At 37.9% G+C, this 25,586-nt stretch overlaps 1 protein-coding gene and 1 long non-coding RNA gene across 12 annotated transcripts in view; one reads left to right on the top strand and one right to left on the bottom strand.

Moving 5' to 3' along the window:
- The window catches only part of TNRC6B (trinucleotide repeat containing adaptor 6B), a 153,536-nt gene that overhangs the window by 90,988 nt on the left and 36,962 nt on the right, over nucleotides 1–25,586 (bottom strand). For 7 of the 11 annotated variants that reach the window (XM_055712634.1, XM_055712639.1, XM_055712640.1 and 4 more), the window contains one exon: nucleotides 15,675–15,742. The exons of 2 other annotated variants lie outside the window; for them this stretch is intronic. In XM_055712634.1, coding sequence (XP_055568609.1) covers nucleotides 15,675–15,742 — 68 coding nt within the window. Of the gene's footprint in view, nucleotides 1–6,068; nucleotides 6,193–15,674; nucleotides 15,743–22,903; nucleotides 22,983–25,586 lie in introns of those variants that run through there. 2 more of the 11 variants (XM_055712636.1, XM_055712647.1) reach the window with 2 other exon arrangements.
- Nucleotides 57–21,187, top strand: LOC129736264 (uncharacterized). The gene is made up of 3 exons (XR_008732607.1): nucleotides 57–190; nucleotides 15,530–15,641; nucleotides 20,889–21,187. It is a non-coding gene; the product is annotated as an uncharacterized LOC129736264 (long non-coding RNA).

Raw genomic sequence — 25,586 nt, 5'->3', positions numbered from 1 at the left:
GGTCATGTGACTCCAGGCAGGCTGTCAATCACGAGACGGGGCCGGCCTACTTCCTGCCTTAAAGGGACAGCACCCTGCCGGCACCGGGGGACAACTTCTCCCCGCAAGCAGCGCCGTCCTGACGCGCACTCCACCCGTTTGATTCTTCTCCGTTCACCATGCCAAGGCCACACGAGAAAGGGTGAAACTGGTGAGCCGTGAGTACATGAGAAACTCTGCTGGAGCTTTTCTCTTTAAAATTAGATTTAAAAAAAAGTAGCCAATTATGCTAATTCCACATTAAGGTTGCAGAACTGATAAACGGTGAATGATGAAATGTGTAAGTCCCACTAACCACACACACTCTTCTGTGGTGCACCGGGAGACTGATGACCCCAGCACTTCCCTCGAGGGGAAACCACATTTTAAGAAGCACTCCGTCCTGATTCAAGGACAAGAAGTTCATCTTCAGTCCACAATTAATCCAGGCTGTAACCAGACTGTCTACACGACATGCACACATGAACCTGAGGTCCAGGTTCAGACGCACGAACACCTGCCTGCAGGACAGCAGAGCAAACTCTGTCTCTCCTTGACTGTTTTCAGTCTCGGGCTGCAACTCAATCATCAGGCACACATCTGATAGTCTCTCCCCACCATTTCCACAGATAAATGGTCAGACAGTTGAAAGACAGAGTCCCAGCATCTTGCAACATAAAAAAAAAATAACCCTGCAGGATGTTTCCAGACATCACCTCGAATGTGCAGAAACAGTAAAGAATAAAGTTCAGAAACAGGATATGGTAAGGCACGTATGATTCTGCTGGCAGGAGAGCTGCTCCTGAGCCAGACCAACACAGGTCACAATCGCCTGAACTGACCGTGAATGGAACCGTGCTCGCTGAGACAACTGACAGCGGCCTGGGAGGCTCAGCGGAACACTCAGGATCAAACCCTTACACACACAGATTTTAAACTCTGTGCAGTTTTGCACTATAACTATGTAGAAAGTAAAAAAGACTATACTAGCAGTCAAAAAACACTGAAGAATGAAACTAACTTGAAAAGTCACGGGAGGGCACTCCGTAGGAATGAATTTGGGCGGGTCAGAAGCTGCACATCTTAGGAGTGAGAATAAAAATCATTAGTGTATATTATATAATACTACATAAGTCATTGGCTAAACATCATCAGGAGGCTATGAATTGCTAATATGGCTCAGGTTTTGACATTGTTTGTTCCTACTACCTTTGTGGTAAGGTACAGAAACTCTCAGACAGGGATTCCCCCCACTGTTGATTTCTTCAACAGAACTGCCCTGTAACCACCCCTACATCTATCTCTGCAGGCTCATGAAACTCTGGAAATAGCTAATGCATACTGCATTAACAGTTACTTGATGAAATAAAAGCAGTTAGATGCTAGCTATTCAGGTTGCTCTGTCTAAACCAGAGCAGAGAATCGGCCTGCTGGAATTAACAGCTTGCACTGCTTCGTGGCAGGGCTAATCCAAACATGGCAATTTAGGAAATGTGGTGAAATCTCAGGGAATATGTTCTTATTTGTGGCAAGACCCAAAAAGAACACAATTGCTCTGAATATCTAACACAAAATCCAAACGACTGCTAGGGATCTGATTTACACAAAGTTTCATAAAAGCGAATATATACATATGAAAAAGCTATTCCCCTTCTAAAAATTACATCAAGTATTGCAGCTGCATGTTCTATACATGTTCACACTGATTATGACAGTATGTACTAAGATACAGATAATTTTACTTCCTCAAAAGCCAAATTGTTTTATTCAGACTTATAAATCCTCTTAATTTCAGTAGGGCTTGCCAGCCCTCCATTCTGAAGTCCTGGAAGCTTTTACCTCAAGGAGTTGATAATACTGTGATGACTTTAAGCAACCAGCATGCACTTGAGTTGCTGTGTATCAAGTGCAGATCACTGCTCTAGAATTTCACCTTGTCAAGTGTTCTATTGATAAAGCTTTTTTTAATCAGAAAACTTTTTTGGGGACAAGCAAATAACCAGTGAACCAAAAACATTTAAGGAGGCCAGTATGGGCAATTCTTAAACAACTGTAGCATGGATAAAATGTTTTGGGTTATTTAGTTCTGTTAAAAATGATGGACTATGGGCCTAACTTTTACCTTGACTAGTTTGTCTTCCATAAAAAAATCATGGTCTCCAGTTGACAAGATGAAAACTATCCATTTTGCCTCCTATAAAATTGTATTTCAAAACAACTCCAAAATCTTAATTTTAACATATAATAAATTAAATAAATGCTTTAACTGAATTTTTTCAACTAAGCTAACAACGGAAACATACCTCATTATTTATCAATTCCCATTAGCCTATTGGTTAAGATGGCTCACAAAACATTAGGCGTTTTTGTTTTAGTTTGGGGTTTATTTGTGCTTTTGTTTGTTTATTGTTGTTCTTCCCTGGGGGAGGGTGGGGTTTTTTTGTTGTTTTGTTTTTAAAATGTAGCATTTCCCCAACCAGAATTGTGGAAGCACAGCACAGTAGTTCAGAAAACAATGTAGCATAAAAAATACACAGCACACACAAAAACTGCACATGCCTTTTCAGAGGGCAATTGCACTTTAAAACCTAACCATTAAGCTTTCTGATACTAACAGTGCTGTTAAGAGCTAGTGTTAATAGGTTATATCCTTGTTATGTGCTACTAACTTATCTGATTACAAACACTTCATTTCTAAGCACCTTCCATCTGAGGATCATAAAGCACTTTAAAAACTTTAATGAAGCTTCACAGTGCTCCTATGAGGACAGTATCCAGTATGAGCAGACATATACACACACACACGCACATTAAGAGAGATGCTTACAATCACGGATTCTCAGTGCTCATATCTCAATTGAGACAGGAGAGGAGTGGGGTTTTTTAATTCACATTAAGCTGCACAGTGGTTGTAACAGCTCATCTTTTCTGATAACCTTTTGATAAAAATCAATAAATTAGCCTTCAACATTATGTAGACAGGCATGCTCCAGTGTCCACTAGACGAGCATAGGTATCAACTCTACCCTCCAGTTCTCATCTCGGAAAGGAGACCTGGTCTGTCTGATCTGTAGATCTTTACTCAGCTTTAAAAGGATTTGAGTTCATCCAGTCCTGCAAAACTCCCTGTCTCATGAGCTAGTATTTTGTTTGGGCTTTAAGTCCTACAGTTTGATGCCATATCTTACTTATTTTGAAGGCCGTGCCCTCACCATCCTACAACACTGGACTCCACCCACTGGGCTTTCTACATTGCCCATACATATGTGGCAATACATTTAAGACATTTTATTCCCTTATAAAGTTCTTAATTGCTGATACTGTGAAAGCAAAAAAGCCAGTTCAGCTCCTCCTAACAATTCCTCAGCAGAAACCTCAAACATTAACAAGTTTCTCATAGCATGAATGCCTTCTCACCAACTGTTCTTGCTCCTGCTGGTGAAGAATTTGCTTCCTGAAGTCTAAGAGGCAAAAAGGCAGATTATTTTTTTTTTTTTTTTTTGCTAAAGTGAACTGAAGCCTACATGCCCTCTTATCCCACTGCAGCTCATTAGTTTGATTTCCCTAGACCTCCCACCCCCCCAACCCCAGAAGGGGCATGCATCAACAGATACAAGATAGACAATTGGACACTGATTCTTCCCCAGCTCCCCAACCAGTGGACCAACTGACCTCAATTACAATCCTAGCCAGCACACCTCTTCAAGTTAACAGGGATCAGAAAGGCCCCTTTTTCTTTCCTGAGATGAAGTTGAAGGTGTAACAGGGACATATATGTGAGGGCTAGGTTACAGAGCTGCATAATTTCTAATAATAAAAAACAAGCACAGAAACCCTTAAATTAAGGAACAGTATTAAGACACTTAACTATTCCTTGTGTGCTCTACCAACTGCCATATGATTTATTTCAAGAGAACAATTAAAAACATTAAGGTTAGCACCAGGAGTTCAAAGCATCTTGCTTCCTACACTTGGTAACAACTAGGAACAGGCATCTCAGACCTGGATAACAATAGTTCAGATCACTTCTTTATTTTCTCTGAACAGAGATGCTGAATGACCAATGCTTCTGAAACATGAAGATGATATCTCAGTCCGGCAGTATCAATATATTATTTTCTTTAAAGTCTTCACAGCAATTGCACATAAGCCATTGTGCAAGAGATATGACCTCTCCTTCTGCAGGAGTGCAAAACTTTAAAATGTTTAAGCATTCTTCAATGACAAAATACTGATTCCTAAGGACTCACCCCCCTTCACATTGAGTGAGTAGTGAAACAATTTATGGTGCAGAATTGTGAGAACTGCACTTAACAGGGGTTTTTAACTACAGTAACCAAAAGTATAATTTAAACTCTTCAGACAAAAATACCATTATGAAAAGCATCTTACAAAGGAAAAGCTCGCTCTACTTCTGAAAAGGTTACAATAGGTTTTGCATCCCTTACACAGACACCTACCAACACATTTTAGGAATGAGCATACTACCATTATTATTCAAAACTTACATGGCAACAGTGCTTTGGAGCCACATGAAAGCTCAGATCTCATTCATATCTTGCCAGGGACAAAATAAAGAATACAAGGCATGCAAACTTCATAGCGTATGAAATTTAAGAACTATACATGACTTCAAGGCCAAGCCAGAATTCTGACCATATACATTAATGAAGAGCTCACAGAAAGACGACGAGTCAGAAGGAAAACTTCATTCATCAAACTTTGGGAACACCCACTTTTCCACCTATTTTTTCTTCAGTCTGCCACAATACTTTCCGTAGCTGTTCAACCTATAAATAATCCACCACTATGCCTTCACTTCAGTCTCAAGTGCCCTTTCCAACCTGGATAAAGATGAAGCTTTCTAGCTGCCTTGTAACAAAGTTGTTCCACGAACAATGGAACTGAAAACTCATTTCCTGTGAATCTCCATCACACAACACCAAACTACCACACTAAACCCAGCTTCCTGCACAGCCAGTCTCCTTTGATACCAAGGCTCTACCAGTATATTGAGCTCTATGTACATCTCTTCCCATAACTTCTTTTTACCTCTTTCAGTATCTGGGCAAAAAATAGTATATGCTGCAGCTAATCCCAAAACACACATGATGATTAGCTATTAACAGACATAACCAGAACAGATAATCTTTTGCTTTGTCCTAAGCCCTTCTTTTAGTGAGGATATGGTGCTTACGGACATGGTTTAGTGATGGACTTGATAGTCCTGGGTTAACAGTTGGACGTGATGATCTCAAAGGATTTTTCCAACCTAAATGATTCTATGAAATTAATTTTGGTCTCTCCTCCAGGCCTTTACTAAAGTTTAACATATTGGTAATTACAACTATACTGTAATTTCTTACCGTTCTACCTTACTCGACCAAAACTGGCCAAGAGACTCTGAAACTTACCTTGGAAAGATACAGACATGGAAAGTAATTGCACGAGACTTAACTACTCTAGGAATTGAAATGAACTGACCCCAAATATCTTAACCCATTTGATCAAGTCCCCCTCTAAATACTGAATGAGTTTTTACACCCATATCCTTGGAATTAAACTACTATTCCTAGATGTTGGTTAACCTGCTCCTTACTATCATCTCAAAAGCTTCTTGACTTTGGAGACTATAATCCTACCCTAACAGGTCTTCCTCTTCCGTTTCTATAATCCTATAAACTGCCAAAATATCAGTGAAATAAAAAAAGTTTATCCATTTTATGCAATTCTATCTATGCCAGTGAAAAGATAATACTTCTTTCAAATAAAGAGAAGTTCAGGGAAATGGTATAGGATATCACTCCACCCATATATACAGCAAGTGGCTGCTTTCTAATTGTTTACAGCATGTGAATTACTATACCAGTTAGGTGATTAACCGACATTCTATGAACAATAGCTGTTACTATGCATTTCAAAAAGAGTAATAACCTCACTGGTTAAATCCTTCTTTCCCTCTGTTTAAGCCTTGAAGCTGTAAACATTTTAAAAAAATAGCAGCAAGCATCTTCATCTGCCAATGTTAGAATATTTAATTAAAAACTTACCTTTCATATCTATAAACACTTTACCACAATGGGACCTCTTATTATATGGAGCCTTTAGACGCGCTTCTGCTGAAATTCAGTATACTCACTCAGGTTTAGTCTGCTCATGCAAAGCATTATGGGAGATCTCACAAAAAAAAGACAAGGAAGATTTTTTAACTGAAAGAGTTGTCTTATTCTAGTCCATTTACCCCTCCCCCCCCCCCCTTTTTTTTTTCACCTAAAAGGAAGCTATACTGCACTTAAGATTTTATTTTTTAATTCTTATTCCTTCATGGAGAGATAGACCTCTCTACAAATTGTTCTAACTTGCCTTTAGTTTTAGTTTGGGGAGTTCAATCACAAGCCCGGAAACCTCTGAGCAAAGGAATTTCTGGCATCTTGGTTGGAGCTGGCACCAACCCATTTTCCTTTGTTCTCATTAAAGGAACGATAATATGCTAAGTTAAATAAATAAATAAAAAACAAAACCAAAACCACACCCCAAAGTAAAAGCAGAATACAAAAGGAATGCATATTCAGTGGATTACTGTAAAAGAAGATTTCCCTAATTCGACTCATTTTTCTAATAAAAGCACTATTTATTGCTGCAAAAATCTGTAAACTGATCTTTCCAAGTGACTTGAACATCTTCCCTAAGTAATTTGCCTTCTTCATGTACAGCCCTTCAGTTTGAAATGTCAGGAAAAGAACAGCTAGCTATCTGTGCAGAAAATTCTACAAGCTGTAGCTGTCACAAGTACTCAAATGCATACAATAACCTAAAAACAGTATGAACCCCAAATACGATCAGCTTTGACGAAGAACAAAGAGTCCAGCAAATTTCACCTATCTAAGTACCAGTAAAAGAAATCATACCAGCTCTCCAGATCACAGCATGTCAGAGAGGCGATGCCATTTAAAAGCTCCCAAATATCTCTGTAAACAAGTTTTTAATTCGTACCATGCTGACCACAGAGCACAGTATTTTTAGCCATACAAAGTAAGTTATATCTTCAACATGGAATGAAGAACTTGCTTTTTTTCTTCTCTCCCCTTCTTGAACCAATAATGGTCCCTCTCTGAAGGGTCTAGATGGGATCTGCAACTTAGAACCCAAGTTCTTGGACTTTTAAGACCATTTACCTTTTTTATCCTTTAACCTCTGATATCTCTAAGCCACAGTGGATAGCCACCAACATTTCTACTTTCTGGACACCGGAAACAACAAGAGAGCACAAACTCTAATATAGCATACATCCATTAGACACTTTTTCCCTTCCCCTCTTTATCTCCTTGAAAGGAAGATTCAACCATTCATCTGGGTGTATACACAAAAAATACCAAAGACTTGAAGAATGCATTTGTTCTTTGGAGAGAATGAAGCAGAGGGAAAAAAGCACTAAGTAACCTAAATTGGATGCAAAAAGAAAAAAAAAGGTTTTAGGACTGTGCTTCATAACATTTATGATCCCACTGACTTGTGCTAACAATCCAGTAAGTGAATCCTTAGCAAATCAAAATGTGTGGCACTAACTTGGCGTAGATACCACAAAAATCCCTCTAGATTAAAATGTATTTTTACATTAAGAATATAGACAAAACACTCATTTAGACAGGGCTCAAAATTACTAACAGCCCTTAAATGATCTTGCCTGCTGTTCTTTAAGTCTGTTATCTCTCTCCCATGTAAGATATCATCCAACGGTTGCCATCTAAATAGCAATAAAATGCTGAAAGGAAAGCCATGTCCAGCCTTCTATATAAGTGATACATCAGAAGGCAGTTACCTCAAGGCAGCTCCTGATGAAATGGCAGCTTGGGAGAGGGAACAGCCACTAATCAACCAAACCTAAAAAAAAGACTTCTTGGATAATGAACTTGACATGTCAATTGTGTCCGGTAGATAGTTTGCTTCCTGGAAAGGGTCTAGAGGACGGGGGTGGAGGAGGTGGTGGTGTCTGAAATAAAGGGGCTCTAGGATTTTAGGAATTTGGTCAGTATGCAAGTGCTTTCCCCTTCAAAGTACAGTAAGTTCTTTAAGACAGCAGTAAATCAGAATCCCCTCCTTTTCATGAGCAGTAAGAATTACTACTAACAGTAATAATTAGAGAAACCAATGGTATCAAGGACTGTATGTGACACTATCTAGTCTGAGTATTTTGCAATATCATATTTATAAATCAAGCAAGCTGGAATGGAAAATATACTTTTCTCTCATTTTGAAAAGACAACAAATATAAAGAAGTCTCCTGATCAGATGAGACTACAAATTCAGAAGCTGGCTTTGTGTACTTCCTACTCAGGACAAATACATGAGTGGGGGTAGAAGAGGGGGGTGGGGCATGACACCCAAATAACCTAGCTTGTTATTACCACAAGATATCTAGAAGAAAGCATTATAAAATCCTAGGGAAAAGCAGCACCAAACTACTAGAATGCACACTGTCCACAAATCTTTTCCTCTCTCAATACTCAACAGCAGTGTAGGTTAAACACATTAGCATAGTGGGAACTTAACTTTCAAAATTGACTTTTTCTGTGATCTCCCATAGCTTCTCCCCCAGCCCCTCTCAGTCACTTGGCCTCTGTTTTTCCACATATTGAGAAAATACTTACAAAATAACAGTACACTTAATGATGTAGGTTAACTGAGGTACACAGAAAGCCTGTATCTGTTCATGACAAAATAACTCATACAGTACTACATGCTTTGCTATCTCCTAATTTATGGTTTGAAAGGGAGGAAAAAAACAACAAAACACTGAGGAGGTAACATGGGAAATCTCAAAACCCATAGAATTACAATTGAAGATATTTTCAACACTATCTTGCAGAAGTGAATACCCAATTTGAAAATTACTTTTTGCTTAGAATACTCTGATTAGAGTTCTCCTGTGGGTAATACCTCTACTTTAAGTAAAAAAAAATCAAAATATTTAAGTATAACTTTAAACTGGTAAAATACGGAAGACAATTGATGTAACTTACGGCATTTTAAAGTGCTTAAATATAAATTCTGCATGTTTTTGTTATACTGTTCAGAAGTACTGTACAGTAAAGAGTGCAAGCCAGCTTTTCCAACATTATTGACTTACCAGTCTTACAGCTAAAACACAGTTACCTCTACCGATAAAGAATTCACTGCTGTCTCATCCATTTCTACCCACTCAATTGCACAACAAAGGGCAATTCTTTTTGCTATGCCTCAGGGTCCCCTTATATACACAGGTAGGGTTGTCTTCAAATGCAAACTTGTCCTGCCACACACTCCACACTGCAGAAAGTAAAAAGCCTTCTATAACATGAAGGTAATGAAAATATTCCTTAAATCTTTGTACCAGTTTTCTTTTTAAGTTTTAGTTTAATGGTCTCCTGCCCTCAAATATCCTTTTAAATCTCCAAGACCATAAAAGTAAAAAAAAAATTCAAAGTTAGAACTCTCCTATTCAAATGCCAATACCGGAGCTAGCCTGAATTATCACTGAGACTGAAGCATATTCTGACGTGCTAGCAGAACTGCAACACCCTGTGATAAAAGTGGCTGGTATGGCCACTACAGACATAGCATGTGTCTCTGTGGTGGCTTGTTAGGATGTGGGACAGAACTTGTTTGGGGACATTCCTCTAATGAGCTAATTATTCCACACACACATATAGAACAATCAGCAATGAAAAGAATCAGCTATGCCTTTACTTCCGAACATAACTGCTGATGTTTTCAAGGAAAGACATAACTTGCTATGAATTTCAACAGAATCTGGGGCAATACCCAAATTTAGGTACCCCAAAGCTGGGTTGATAATCTGAACTAGGATTTGGAGGCTACTTTGAAAATCCCAGCATCAATCTTCTCAAAAAAAAAAAACCCAAAAAAGCTTCTGCTTAGGTTGGTATTGTCAGTAAATTAAAAGAGTGCAATGATACTCAAGACAAATCTTGATACCTTCTGTAATATGGAATGCCCTTAAAACATCAAACAAAACCACTGTTGCATTTAGCTAACTGTTTACTTTCAATTTGGTAAGACGTGTTTTATCCTACAGGGACAAAAGCTATGGCTAGGGTCCTTCAAGGGATTTTTAAATGTTAAAGAAACCCTTCAAAAGAATAACAATATCTGACATTTTCCACCAAAAAAAGCAGATATCCTCAGGATATACCTGCAGCTTTTTTTATAGTTCTCAGCAACACTATGAAAGAGTAAGATAGGTTGTTTTATGCCACTGTGGCAGTGCTATTTACATGTGGACCCGATCTGGCAGACTGCTGAAAACAAAGGAAGACTGGCCTATTAATTGGCTCCTTATTTTGAAGTACAAGGAAAGCCTGATAGAGCTTGTTTTGATTAGTTTTAAAGTGACAAAAACTAAATTGGGGGGAAGAATAATTCTGCTGTGTAAGCAAACATAGAAGTTTTAATGAAGACTGAACTAGACTTTCAGACACGCACACTGGAAGGTGAAAGGCAATGGACATAAACTGAAAAGGAAATTGTTACTAAATATTAAGAAATTTTCTTCACCATGAGGGTGATCAACCCAGCAACAGATTGCCCAGAAAGGCTCTAGAACAATCTGGACAAGCCTGATGCAATTTACAAATTAGATCTAACCTTCAAATCTGGCCCTCCTTTGAGCATGTGATTGGATGAGATGACTTCCAGAGGTTCTTCCCAGCTTAAATTATATTAGTCTATCATTCCTGTTTCCAGCTTAGACCATTTTAGCTACCAGTTTCTTTTAATTGTAGTGTTACATAAATCCAGGAAGACATTGAATATTCCTGCTGAAATGTCAAAAAATAATGTAAGAGAACATTATCAAATTTAAAACAACTTTGTGATCCTCACTAGTTGCAATCTCTTCCTGGCGTTACTGCAATTTTGGAGGGTCTCGTTAAAAACTCTTGCCTCAGAATCTACACATTAAACTATCAAGCCAGGGAAAAGGCTATTTAGTAGGTCTACCCAATGACACTTTGTAAATTATGTAAATGATCTTGCTTTGCTATCTTTCTTACAACATGAATCACTTCCAGATGTATAAATTGCCAAGACAGTTGAAGGCTCTTCTCTCCTGTCATTACAAAACAGCAGGTGGGGAATAGCCAGCTGAGTTACTTCAGAGAGCAGTAATAGCTTGGCTTACCTTGCTAGTAAACATGAGTATGAACTTGGCTCACTTTTTGGCTGAATAGTCACTGTCAAACAGACTTATTCATGTGTCAGTCAGGAATAGCAAAACATATACATTTTTCTTATTAAAAGGAGCAGTTTTTCATTACACAATTGCTTTCACTAATAGATCAAGGTGCCTAAGTTTCTGGTGGTGACAGCAGGGAATAATTTATTAGCACAGGCAGAGCTGCTAATTAATACTGCTAGAACTGGGAGCACAACCTCAATTTAAGGACTTGAGTAGAATTTTTCTACCTTTTTTGGGGTAGCACATAAGAGAAGCTGCTCTCTGCTCATCAACAGAAATCTGTTTCAGAAAGATGTTTCTCGATCAAAGTTGCCTGTTAATCTTTGCTCTAGCAGTGAAAAAGTCAAAGACCTGTTACAACTGGTAAAGCAACAAGAAGCTACTGCCATAAAAAAATTTAAATATTTTGGGGGGAAATAATATTTACTCCTTAAGTATGGCAATTCAGGTCAACTCCTTCATAACAGATGAAAATATGAGAGAATGCCTCTAACAAAATGTCCATCTGCAATTAAACATAATTACATTGACCTTTCTCCAAACTTTTCCTTTGGGAGGAAGAGAAAGGGGTTCCCTACCAAACATACTAGTCAGAGTACTTAAAAACTGGGAAGTAACAATTTCTCAAGGAGTCCATTAGTCCTCTGCTGGAGTAAGAAGCATGGTCCAAGACGGACAATATAGGAGCTGCGAGCTGCAACTATCTGCAAGCTCCAAGACAGCTGCAATAGTCCAGGCAGACTCATTTATTTTGAAGTGTAGGTTTTAGAGTAAGTGGCAGCCCTCACTGCTACACAACCATGACAGTTTGCATAAACTGCACATCTTTCGCAGGACTTGAGATGATTATACCCATTCCATATTTTACTCATACTAAGGATTTTGAATAGGTAACTTGTCTTCATACTTAGCTTCAATTGAAATCACTTATATTCATGTTGTCAATGATCAGTTGAAGATTTCTAGAGACATGTATACAGTCTAACAGGAGAACTCCTCCCCACAAAGCTGACAGATACCAGCAGACAGCAGTTCTCAGGTATCATTCTACAGTTCAATCAAAGGATTTTAAAATACTGCAACTTTAGTACAGTAAGTCTGCCCAAAAGAACTGTTCAGTACAGAAGAAAGCTTTGCGAGACTGAAGCAGGGTTTTGTTTTTGGTTTGGTTTTTTGTTTTGTGGTTGGGTTTTTTTTTTTTGGGGGGGGGTGTGTGGTGTGTGTGTGTTTAATACTAGAAGGTATTACTGCAATGCCAAGTTTTTATCCTGGAGTCAAACTGAGTTGAAATACTCCGTTGCATTTCAGAAATAAAGTGCCAGAAGTCATCCATGGATGCTGGCTCCTTGTAATCCATTATGAAGCTGTACTTCAGCAAAGGAAATTTCACATGAAACTGGAGCTAGGCAAGAACTACTGCTTCCATTGAAAATCTCTCAAAAGCAACTTTTTATTTCTGTTCTTTCATTGCCCACTCAAACTGTGAGTCTCTTGGGTTGCAGTTAAATATTAAGAAATTTCTTGGTTTGTCTAGGAGGTTAACACTTGCAGACTGCTCCAGCACTCTGGGGCAAGTTAGCTTTCTTGCAGGTCAGCTGCTGAAACTGTATCTTCTGAATACTTATTTCCTCAAGAATCTCAGTACAGAGTTACCCAGATCAGGCTGCCTATGAAAGGCAATTAGATTATCATGGCCAACTTTTCAGGAAAGCAAATCAGAAGCACACAACAACAACAAAAGCCAATGGCAGCAGCACCATGCCACCTCCCAATAAAAAAACCAAAAAAACCCCATCTGCACAGCTGTAGAGGCAGTAAACTAGGAAATGTGGTAACAGCTGGAAAGGGAAGGAAGCATCTTCAGCTAGTGCAGCTATTTCTGTGGTGAATGTCTGTCTCTACAGTTAAACTTATGATCTAGTTTTCACTAACAAGCTCCAATTTTATTTCAAACCACCTAGGAGGACAACAGTAAACACAGGTATGCAGAATCACTGCAGATGGAAGGGATCTCCAAGATCATCAATCCCACCTCCCTTTGCTCAAAGTATGGTTAACTACAGCAGGCTGCTCCGAGTTGGGTCCATCTGGGGTTTGAGTATCTTAAAGGATGAAGGTTCCCTTTCTGGGCAACCTGTTCCAGAGGTCTGACCACATTTCGCAGTTCAAAAAAAAACAAATTTTTTTTTTCCTTATATTTGAGTGGAGTTCCCCGTTTTGCAGTGTATGTCCATTGCCTCTTGCTTCTTCACCAGACACCACTGTGAAGAGTTTGGCTCAGTCTTCCTTAGTCCCCTCATCAGGTATCTATACACATGGATAAGATCCTCCCCCCAAGTCTGCTCATGTCAAGGCCAAACAGTCCCAGCTCTCTCAGCTTCTCCTCCTATGTCAGATGCTCCAGTCCCTCTCTATGGCCCTTCACTAGACCCACTCCAGGATGCCTAACTAATCTCTAATGCCAGTAAGTAATAATACAAAGGGGCAATTTCAGATTTTTTTCTTTTCTTTTGAGATCTAAAGCAAAAGATCTGAAATCAAAGCAGTTTTTTGAAGTCTCTTAAGAACACAAATTACTGATCCTTTTTGTGATTATCATTTGTTTATCTCAGATGCCAGATCAACGTCACTTACAGCAAGAGGTAACAGACAATTTTGTTAGGCAGATGAAAATTTGAGATTGTGGGCAGAAAAGGATTCAAGTGACCGATTTAAATTTAAGAGCAACACCCACAATAGAATTTTGTTGGCATTATGCCACAGTTGAACAAAACAAGTACCTTCATCTCTCAGTTGCACTACTAAAATTGCACCTTTAGACTTTTATCAAAATACTAACAACATTATTAGGAGTGATACTCCTTAGGGAAGGACATGTATGACAAAATCCCAGCTGTCACCTGAATTCAAATTTCTTCATTAAAAAAAACAAAAATCCTGCCTATCACTGACCTCATATTCTCTTTCTAATAATGACAGTTCTGGAGAAGAAAGAGATGATGTTGTAAAGCACTTGAAAAGCTCTAATTAGAAATCAGGTCAACTGTAAAGCAACTCTAGTTTGCACTTGCACCTAAAATAAGACAGCAAACACAAGGCTATGATAAATCCCATACAACATCCCTCGTATTATTCACTACAATAACGTATTTTGTTAAAGTACTAGGTATCTAAAGAAACAATTCAGAGGAGCAGAAACCTAACTCCTACTTTTTATTTCTGCACTGATTTTTCTTCTGGAATTTTCTGAAATTTTCTACTTCAACAAGCTTTGTATCTTGGTACCACAGTAAGTTGGGCAGTCTGAATAGAAAGAAATAGCAGCAATTACTTAGAAGTTTGGCTTACTTCCATGATGGAAAGAATGTGCATGTTCAGCACTAGAACTTCCCTGAACTCATCCTGGCTGCCTCAGAAACATTTTCTCATTGTTGCAGAGGCAGTAGACTTAGAGTTGCTACCTTATCTAGATGGCAAGGAAGACTTTCACCCCAAGTCAAACTCCAGCCCTTCTGCTAAAAGTGTACTGCTGATCAATGAGAACTTCCTCCTTCTCATCAGGAGACATCCAATTAGACAGGGGCAGGGGGGGGGTGGGGACAACACCCCAACAAACACCCCAAAACATGAAAGTTCTGTGCTGTGGATTTCCCAAAGACCATCTTCTTGCTTGCTCCAAAAGGCAGGTCAGGAAAAAACCCCCACTTTATTATGATATCAAAATTGAATTACCATTGCAGTAACTAAGAAAAGAATATGGAAGACAACCTGCAATACTTCTAGGACAAGGCTCTGTTCTTCCCATCTGAACAAAAACCCAGGGGAAAAAACCCAACCATTACTGGATTTCAGTTTGAAATCATATGAAAAAGCCTTTTGCTAATGGAAATTGGTCATTTGCTTCTTTGATCAAGCTTCTTTCCCTAAAGCACTGTGTACCAGCATCTTAAATTGTTCATCCTTGAAAGAGCATTTTGTTTATAATTTCTGTTCCTTTATTAAAACGCGCTCTAAAGAAGTAAGGATCACATTTCAAAGAGGACCAATCTACCATATGCACACCAAAAGGAAGGCCATGGTTCTATGATATTTCACATTATTTCAGTGAAAAGCTGTATAAAAACTTCATGTACAAACACACTACCTGAGTGCCAAGCTTCCAGAATGATTATATCTTTTACAACAACTTCTGATTTACCTTCTGAAATTGCAATGCACTTTTGGTATGCTTTTAAATTTAAGGCAAATCAACATCCTGCCTTTTTTTCTTCCCAGCCACTATCCACTATTATATATGGATATTTAAGGAACCAAAAGGGTGAGCACCAAATGAACAACCAATGTTCCCAGCACATTTAAACAAGAGTGCTTCACACCATTTACTACGGTAAGGCCCTTTTTAAATAAATGTGTGACTCACTGTTTGTTTTCTTCACCAGGAGGTGGAGTCTTGCCATGCCCCTCCATTACAAAATCCTCATGTTCCATCTGCAAAGGCAAGCATTGCAGGTCAGAAATCGGTGGAGCAAAACTCACATCACCTAAAGTGGCCCTTTTGTATATGCACAAACTGAAGACACAGTGGCTGGTCCAGAACAGATCATGTAGTTTCTTAGCAACATATGTACATCTCCAGCCCCATTGCTATGGTATCATTTTACAGCACATTTTTCAGAAAAATCTTACAAGGGAAAAAAGAATTATTTAATGGCTATAGCAGAAGACTATCAGTGAGGGTATCTAGATTCTAAGTTTTGCTCTGTTACGGACTTCCCTTGTCATTCTGAGTAAGTATGGCTTCTACCACTTCTTACATATAAAGCAGGAATTCAAAAAAGTTCAATCTATCAACATCTCTGGAGAAAAAAAAAATCAGAATTTTCAAAGAAACTTATCAACCACAGACAGAAACTGCTGTGAAAGCACAGTACTTTGTGAAAAGTAACTTTTATATGAAAAAGACACTTTCACTGCACACACATAGCTTAGTGGGGTAAAAAAAGAGGCCTAAGGGAACCTCAAATGGATGCAATGACAACATAAGGTAGGCATTTCCTTTGGCTCACATGTTAACAGATTCCAAGGGCACTAAGGAAGTTTTCTGTTTAATTGTTTGCTTTTAAAATACAGTTTTAGCATACATTTTCAGTAATTTCTTTGGCCAGAAAGAAGAATTACATTATACTTGATCATTAATTAATTATGCACTCTTCATTTAATTACTTAATTCGGCCAGAATTTCTTGCACAGGTAGCAAAATATTCTTCTCTTTATACAAAAATTCAACACATGCACTTCGTATTTTATATAAACATCCAGATATAGCAATGCTCTACTTCATGTGAAGCCAGCAAACAGGCCACACTGCAATACTCAGTAAGTCATACAACAGAGCAACTAAATCATAATCACACATAAATCCATGATCCACTACATCAAACTGTAAAGAGGAAAGAAGCACCATTCAGTCAGTAAAGATAACATGGTTTAGTCAGTCTTTGAAGGAGTGAAAAAACCCCAAACCAAAACAAACCAAAATCCAGCAGCCACTTTCCCTTGTGCCCCTACCCTCCCCCCGAAAGAGTCAAGTTTGCTCATTTGTACCTTGATCCTGTTGACAGGTCAGAAATACCAACAAAACCCATTATCTGCATACTGACATCTAACAAGGATAACAGAAACGATGTTATTTGCCTGCAAAGACACAGCCCTAAGCAAAACCACACATGAACCAAGCAACTGATGAACTATAAGGTGGTAATAACCTCTACAAGACAGATAATCAATCAAATACATCTTATTTCACATTTGCAAACATGTACCCATGCAACCCACAGTCAAAACAGCATTTTGATTTAAAAGCAATGTTTGAAAGCAAGAAAATTTTGCATTAGTTTTGTAAATAACGCAGACCTTTATCCATGTATTCCCACCATATCAGACACACTGAAACCTATTTGTACCTCAGTCCATGCCTGAATCTCAAAAACTCTTAGCATCTGGACTCAAAACTGTCTAGCTGAAGAGAGAGGTATTCAGTCCACCAATTTGTGAGGATTTTAAAACACAAGTGTGATAACCAGTAAAATAGCCAGAGATTGTGGCTGTATCACAAAACAGCAAGGTTCATGAGGGAGGTTAAGTGTTTAAGAGTTATTCTTACACAACCTGAAATCAGGAGGCATTTTAGCCTGTTGCTGGTATGAGACAAGCACAATTCATACGTTGGGTGAGCAAGGAAACAGTTTGTGGCCAGTACTGGGAAGAAAGATGAAATACAGCCTTTGGGAGTAAAGAAGCACTATATATAGCATATATAGTGCTAAACTAACAAGATTCTCATATAAAATAGAAAATCAATCTAATGAAGCTGTAGAAAAGAAGAGATCATAAAAACTGAAGTATAAAATGGCAATGATTTTAAAAGCAACAGAATCTTAGAAAGGAATAGGAAATTATTTTATTAGATCATAAACAAGAAAGTTGAATGAGAACGGAATATCTAGTAGACCACCACCAGGACAAGGCAATCACTGAAGTACTGCCAATAGAGCTGTTGCTTTAATATGAATTTTATATGAAGAATGTGACATAGCTGTTCCAGACACATTATCATCTAGCATGCGTATCTAGCAAAATTACCATTTCAAAGAGAAGTGGGCAAATAATTAAGAACAACAAATCCCCTGAGCTGGAAACAAGAAGATTGTAGGTCCAGGCACAAACTCTTTTAAAGCAACTAGAAAACCCCATCTACTTTAAGAAAGGTTAGTCACTTGCTCTACTCGGACAGTAGGCAGAAGTATCTAAAATGACTAAAATATGTTATAAAAACTGAAGAGTATATGGTATGATTATGTCAGCACTGAAAAAAAGAGCTGGGCTTTGTGTAAATTACAGAAAGGCAATGACAAAGTTTCTCGAGTTCACTAAAAGTTAGTCACGGAGTGAGAAAGTACTCATGAACATGGAAACTGTACATTTTCACTGATAAAAAAGCTAATAATAAAATGCATCAAGACACTAAAAGAGGACATGAGCACTCCAAGAAATTGAGTATTAGTGAACTAGAAAAAAAAATATTTTTAGAATGGATGAACAACTAGACTGTTAGAAAACAGTTTGCTGGTCAGGCTCAGAGGATAACAGTTACTCTGTTTTATGCTGCCTGGAGGCTGGTATCAAGTCAGGTGCTGCAGGGGTCTACCCTAGGACAAGTCCATTAAACAACTTTACCAATAACTTGAAAGACTGGTAAGGTGTACTCTGGTCAGAATTTTAAGATAATACCTAACTGGGGTGAAAAGGTTCAGGCAACATGTTCAAGGGTGGGGCTGCCATTCAGATGGACCTAGACAGGCTGGAGGAACAGACCCTACAGGAACTGTATGAATTCAGTCAGGACAAACACAAAGCCCTGCACCCGAGAGGCCCCTGGCAATGATACAGGCTGCAGACTGACCGGGGAGCAGTTCCATGGAAAAGATCTTGGCAGATAGCAAGCTGATCATAAGCCAGCATGCCCTGGTAGGAAAAGTCAACAGCATCCCAGGCTTTACTAATAAGAGCCTTTCCAGACAAGGGAACCGATTACCACATCTACTTACTGCTTATTATTCCAGATATGGTCTAACACACCTCATTTGGGGCACTGTGACAGGACAAGACGCAATGAGCGTACTGTTGAAACAAGGGAAGTCCAGACTGGAGATGACTCGTCTTCACCATGAGGACAGTCAAACACTTAAAAAGATAGCTCGGAGAAATTTTGTAGTGTCCACACTTCAATGTTTTCAAGGCCAGACTGGACAAAAATACCTCATAACCTCGTCTGACCTCATAGCTGATTCTGCTTTAAGCAGGAAGCCAGACTAGAGACCTCATGAGGTCCCTTACAACCTGAATTTCCCATGAACACATAGATTCAGTAGGAGAAAAAAACCCTACCAAATTCTCAACCCAGCAAAAATCTGCATTTCAGTGTGGAAAGGTCTAAGAAAAATATCTTAGAAAGTTACATCAAAAAAACAAAAATAAAAACAACCCCCAAGAAAAAGCTAAACTATGCCAAACAGTAATACAGGAAGAAATACTGAAACTACTATAGCAGAAATATAGTATGTCTTCTTTTAGAATACTGTCTACAAGTACAGGCAGCGAAGGCTCAAAACCCTTCCACAACACTCTTAAAATGTGAAAGCTCAGAATAAAGAAAGGTCTGAAGCTGAGGGAAAATTTTACATGAATAAAATCCAACATTTGGGCTGCAGATCTCCCTCAATGCAAGACAACACAACTGAGGCATACACAAAAAAAGCACAGTTTCACAGCGTTGTAACAAGTATCACCCCTTTGCTACCACAATATAAATAAAATTGAACCCACTCACAAAAAAAAAAAAAAAGAGGATATACAATTATTTGGAAAATATACTATCTGTCACACAAAAAATTAGTTGTTATACAACCGACAGTTGCAACACCACATTTCACAAGTCCTTGTGGTTTTTATGTTTTATGTATCTACATGTATGAAGATTTTTTTTGTGTATTAGAGGATTACAAAATAACAGCAATAGAAGCTTTTCCATTTCTGGCAATGAGATAATTTTTACGAAGTGAAAGGGGAAAAGTTATATACATAAGATCATTCCACAGGCCTGATCCAGATCAGCAATTTTTGCATTCCTCTTTGCAGAACCTTGCCTCTAATTTTCTTTTGCTCACCTGCATATGTTAAACAATTTCATGATTAGTAATTTGCATTTTTCACTTTGAAATTTGCAGGGTTTAAAATTTTTGTTAGAAAATACCACACAGTGTATTTACTGTTCTAGAAATTCTAGAAAAAAGTTACAAAGTAATATTCATTTCCAGTTTTCCCTGACATTTAAAAGTCACTTTACTGGGTAGTTCATCTTAATTCAAGGAGATATATCTGACAAACATGATTTGTTATAAAACTAATTAATGAGCAAACTGCCCCAGTACAATTCCATGGACATTGTTTACATTTTCCTAAAACTAGTTCTTAGGCCCAGCTATCTATTTTTGAGAGCCAAAAAAGTACTTAAAAATTAAAATATTTAGGTCTTATTTTCCTAATGACAATAGTAACATCCCACTGCAGAAAGACGAGAACATGTTATTTTAAGTTTTTGATTAAATGGCTACCTGAGGATGAACTGGAGAGGAGCAGCACATAAAAGCCACAGTTAGCTGAAAAAAATTCTTCTCTGCTCCTTCACCCACGGTTCTTATAGAATTCTTATGCACGTTTCTTCCCCACAAGAGTCTCTGTGTCTCTTCACTCTCTCATCACTGTTATCATGTTGGGCACTCATTTAGTCTTATTTTTAAGGAAGCTGGAGCCCAGAGTGCTCACTCAGTTTCAGCCATACACAGCATACAGCAACCACAGCAGATCTGGTTAACTGCAAGTGTTCTGAACAGGCGTATTCTAAATCTTTAGCCTCTCTTGCCCTACACCTGTAGAAAATGCAGCTGTCATGAATATGTAGAAAGAGTGGAAGATGGAGGTAAGACAAAACTCTTGCACCTAGTGTATTCCTTCCAAGGAAAGAAGGAAAGGTGGAATGGCAGAGGATCTGAGACACTTTTGCTTCTCTTAAAAGGACTGCAGAGGGAGCCATTGATTCCAAGAGCAGGAATCAAAGGAAGCACACTCCACACCTGTTTCTCCTGGCAAACGACTGAGAAAGCTTCAAGATTCTGGCAGCTGGAAGCAGGAACCAGAAATAGACCCTTAAACAGCAGGGGGAAAGTCAATAGAAAACTTGCTTTTTTAAAAAAAAAAGGAACCGCAAGTTGTTGAACTCTGTATTTTATTATTTCACAGCTTTTTTTCCTTAAAAATCTAGGCACTTGTGAATACCCAAATTTTGACAAAAGTTTATACATTGAATGTTCTAAAAAGTAAAAGACAAATTGTTTTAAAGTTAAAAAAGCTATTCACAATTAGACACTCAATACTTAATTTTCAGAAAATGAAATATACCAGAAGGAACCTAGACATAATAAACTATTTCTTTTTCCAGAAGTGCAACAACTGTTACTACAGTTTTATACCCCTCTTTCTAAAAATATCTACAGTAAGACCCTAATGGATTTGATTAATGAGTAAACCTAATGTGGAGTTCCTAGATAAAGTCAGCCACACTTTGGAGTGTCAGAAAGTTTCAAGGGCAAATGCCTCATCTTTCCTGAATGCTGATGTCAGAAAGCACTTTTTCCCAACAAGATTCAACACCTTCATTAGATAGCCTAGCCCATCAAAACTGAACTAAGCATATGAGAAACCAAATATTTTCTCAGGAAAAAAGTTAGATGCTTGTAAGAAAACTTACTATGAAAAGCTATTAATTTTAAACAACCATATTTTGTCTTTTTGTCTTCACCAGTTACAGAAACATACTAATGCAGCTTCATCGGAGAGGGACTATCATTACCTTTTCCCACTCATTCCATAGCTCCTTTTCATAGCTGTGATTTTTATTTTTTTCTTTTCTATTTTATAAAAAAAGGCTGCAACCAGCCACCTGAGTGAACAGGAGATAAAGACTCTTGTAAGATTTTTTTCATTCACGAGCATCTCAAGCACACATGAACTGAAAACTATCAGGCAGACTCTGGTGAGGACCCACCAAGGTCAAAAGCTGCTTTCTGCAGGTTGTGGCAATTTACTTCCAGTGCTTTATGTTACCTGCTAAATTTAATACAACCTATCAGCTTAAGACTGATAAATTTGGTGGTTTGTCACAATTACTGCTTTAACACCAGCGCACCTTCCCAATCACCATCAGCAACAATGCTAGGCTGTTGGCATTTCTTTTGTCTCACTAATATTTGCTTTAAGTAGAATTGCACAATCTAATCCTTAAAATCCAAGCAATTAGTCACTAGTCACTACTGCTAACAGTGGCAGAAGCCCTATAAATGCCAAGCAGTTAGAAGAACTTGTCAGAAATCTCAGAAGCAATTTGAGGTCTAACAGAAATGTAGTAATTACCACAAATGCAAGGAAAGCTGAATCACTTCTCTGCTGGGCTTTATTATGAGCACTTTGGACAAACTGCATTGGGGAAAATTTTACTCATTAGCAACAGATTAATTAAATTTTTAATTTAACTTCTTTTGATAAAATTGAATGCAATTTAGCTGCAAATACTTCAATAATTTTCTTTAGGTAAATTCGTGTTAAGCTAGCATCTCAAAATACACCGAATAGCATAAATTGGCTAGCAAAATTAGTACCAAACTATACTTTTTAGATTAAAACTTAGTTTCACTACACAAATGAAAGCATAAAAAACCCCACCTTAGAAACAGTGATTTAAACTTAAAAGAAAGAAAATAATAGAAAAAACAACTCCTAAAATGAGAAAGCCCAAAGTCTTTTTCTGAACCACATAGAGGAAAGTCTCAGAACCAAGATATGCATGAAAAATTACCTGAATTTTTGGTCTCTTTCAGGATTTTGTTGTAATTGTACAGCACTGTGATGTTACTAAATTTTCATTTGAACCTATTTCTACTTTCCCCCACCCCCCCAACTCAATTTTGACAAAGCAGAGCCCTGGTGTACAAAAAATATCAGCACAAGATGTGAACCATCTCCTACCCGACTCACTATTTTCTTGAAGTTTCTCATCAGCATCTAGATTGAGCATTTCAATGTTAGTATCATCATGCAGTCCTAACTGGTTTTCCTGTTAGTAAAAAGAGAAGTGAAAATTTACTAATGTAATTCTAGTGCTGAGTCACATATCACATTCAGTACTCCCTGCTAATCATTTTGAATACTAACACACTTAAACCACGTATAATTACTTTTTAAAATCTCTAATCTAATACCCATGTTTGTTATATGCTGCCAAATGGTACTTTAATTCCTGACTCAATGAAATGTTACATTAACTGTAACTGCCAACATGTTAGCATATACCATCATGAAAAACGTGCATCATCCTTATAGAACAATAGGACAGATTATCAGTGGCAGCTCAATTAATCATTAAGAATAGAGAAGTTATGTAACTGAATAGGTAAATTATGTTTCACCTAAATAAGCATCAAACCTCCAGCAGTGGTTAAAAGACTAGAAGTTTTGTTTCTGTCTCCAACTGTCACTAATTAATCACCTGCACTTGCAGAAACAACCTATGGCCCATTTTCAATGTAATTTTAAAAATGTTTATGTTATCTAATATTCTGTGAAATACTCAGCAGCTTAAGATTAATTCCCTGCTAAGCTTAAAACAAATATTTTTACAAATATAATGAAAACAACAGTCCCAATTTGGAAATGCTAAAAAGGCCAGAACCCCAGCCACATTTCATACTGTATAGATAGGAAAGTTTACTTAATTAAGAAGTTATTTTAAAATGCATTACTTAGCTGCAAACTAATTCATATAAGCTTGTAGATATATATATGTATACACAAAAAATAATCCATCTGAATCTTGCTCTGAATGCTACTTGAACTACTTAGCTGTTTGCAGCAAGATACTGTTTTGCCAGTAATACCTTCGACCACCAAAGATGCTTAAGTCAGTCAAGTTATGGTATGACAGGATATCTAGAAATGACATTTAAAAGCTTCAACTCTGAAGCTGCCAAGGCAGTTTTAAATAATAGTCATCTCAGACACAAAAATGCATAAAGCATTCTGAATGTAAACAAAAGTGCTCTCCTTTTCCTGTACCACAGTTGATTATGCACTACATCCATTTCTGTGTTCTGTACATACATAGTATAGATCCCATAAAAATCTGAATTCAGTAAGACACGAGTAATTACCATCTTTCTGTATTATTCTTCAGCTAAAGATCATTAGTATTTCACAAGCTATGAATTGTTGCTGACTTCTGCAACTCTGAAAAAACCTTTCACACTTCCATAAGAAATCTTTTACTTTCCATTTAGGGGAAAAATCTGACCCAAAAGTACTTTTAACCATTCACCCCCCTCACCCCCCTCCACTATGTTGAACAGCCACTTGTAAGCAGCCCAATGACTCTATTTAGCTAACTCATTTTACAGTTAATTTACTATTTATGGTGCAGACACACATGAACAAGTTGCAGCAGTTTAAACTGACATCTGTAAGTGGCTGGTATTTTGATATACACATTGATAACCACCCTGACAGAGAAGACAAAAAACATCTTAACTGTGCTCTGCCACTTAGATTTGGAAAGCTAGATGATGCATTGCCACAAAACGATAGCAGACACAAACAGCGAAAACAACTTTTAATGGCTCAAGAAAGCAGATGATAATCAGAACTACTAAAAACTACACTTTTGCACTATACAGTCAATCACCTGCACTGACACAAATACTGTTTTCTCCTGTTCGTTAGGAATGACTGAAAAGTGTCACAAACAAGGCACACACAAAGAGGTTCTGAAATTATTATGCCTCAAGAGATCTGACCAGACAGGAAGAAAAAGAACTTTCTTTTCTGTGTTCACAGAAATACATTGTGTGGCTTCTAAACACATAGAAACTACCAGTGGCCCAGAAAGATCCTGAGCAACAAACAGCTGGAGGCTGAGAACAATTCTGTTGTAAGTGTATATATTAATCCTCCATTAAGCCCGTCTTACGCATCCACTTCTCACCACTATCAAAAAACAGCAGAAGGAATACAGGCTATTCACACACACACTGTACAGCTACTTTCCAGTTTCTCCAGTTATCAGAACGTAAATCCAAACTCATTTTAGTCATAAGGGAGCCACTGACAGTGCTGCTTGCTTGTGTAGTTTTTCCAAACTTCTCAAGTTTATTAAAATTGTTAAGATATATGACTGACCAGCAAACTATTAAAACACCCACTCATCTCTGGGGCAGAACCTGGGCTTTTCTTGCTTGCATATACTATTACAACTTGTCCTAAACCAAAAAAACCTTAAATCGCCACAGGAGTAAGTTATTTCTCTAGGAATAACACATGGCAACTCTGTATCTGTTGAAACCCGCCAATATGATTTCAGAGTACTTCTATAACATTTCTTAGCAACCTAATTCCACAAAAGCTTACTTGATCTGTAGACAACTACTACATTCTCCCTTCTTATAATACATTGTCTTGTCTACTACCCAAATGCCTCAGTGAACAAACTTTAAACAAGGGACAGGAAATGTTGACATGCTTTTAGTGTTGCTTTTACCCTCAGGGGAACAGATACTGCACAATACCTTTTTGCAGGGTTCAAGTGTCCTTAGTTGTCCACACTCTCTCTTACCTATTGTAATGATGAAGACCATCACTACCATTTTTAGTGTCAAGAATAAATTATAAT

The sequence above is a fragment of the Falco cherrug genome, chromosome 5 (genome assembly GCF_023634085.1).
Source record: "Falco cherrug isolate bFalChe1 chromosome 5, bFalChe1.pri, whole genome shotgun sequence".
Classification (NCBI taxonomy): Eukaryota; Metazoa; Chordata; class Aves; order Falconiformes; family Falconidae; genus Falco; species Falco cherrug.
Note: the sequence above shows the minus strand (reverse complement) of the source record. Positions and strands in the feature narration are given on the sequence as shown.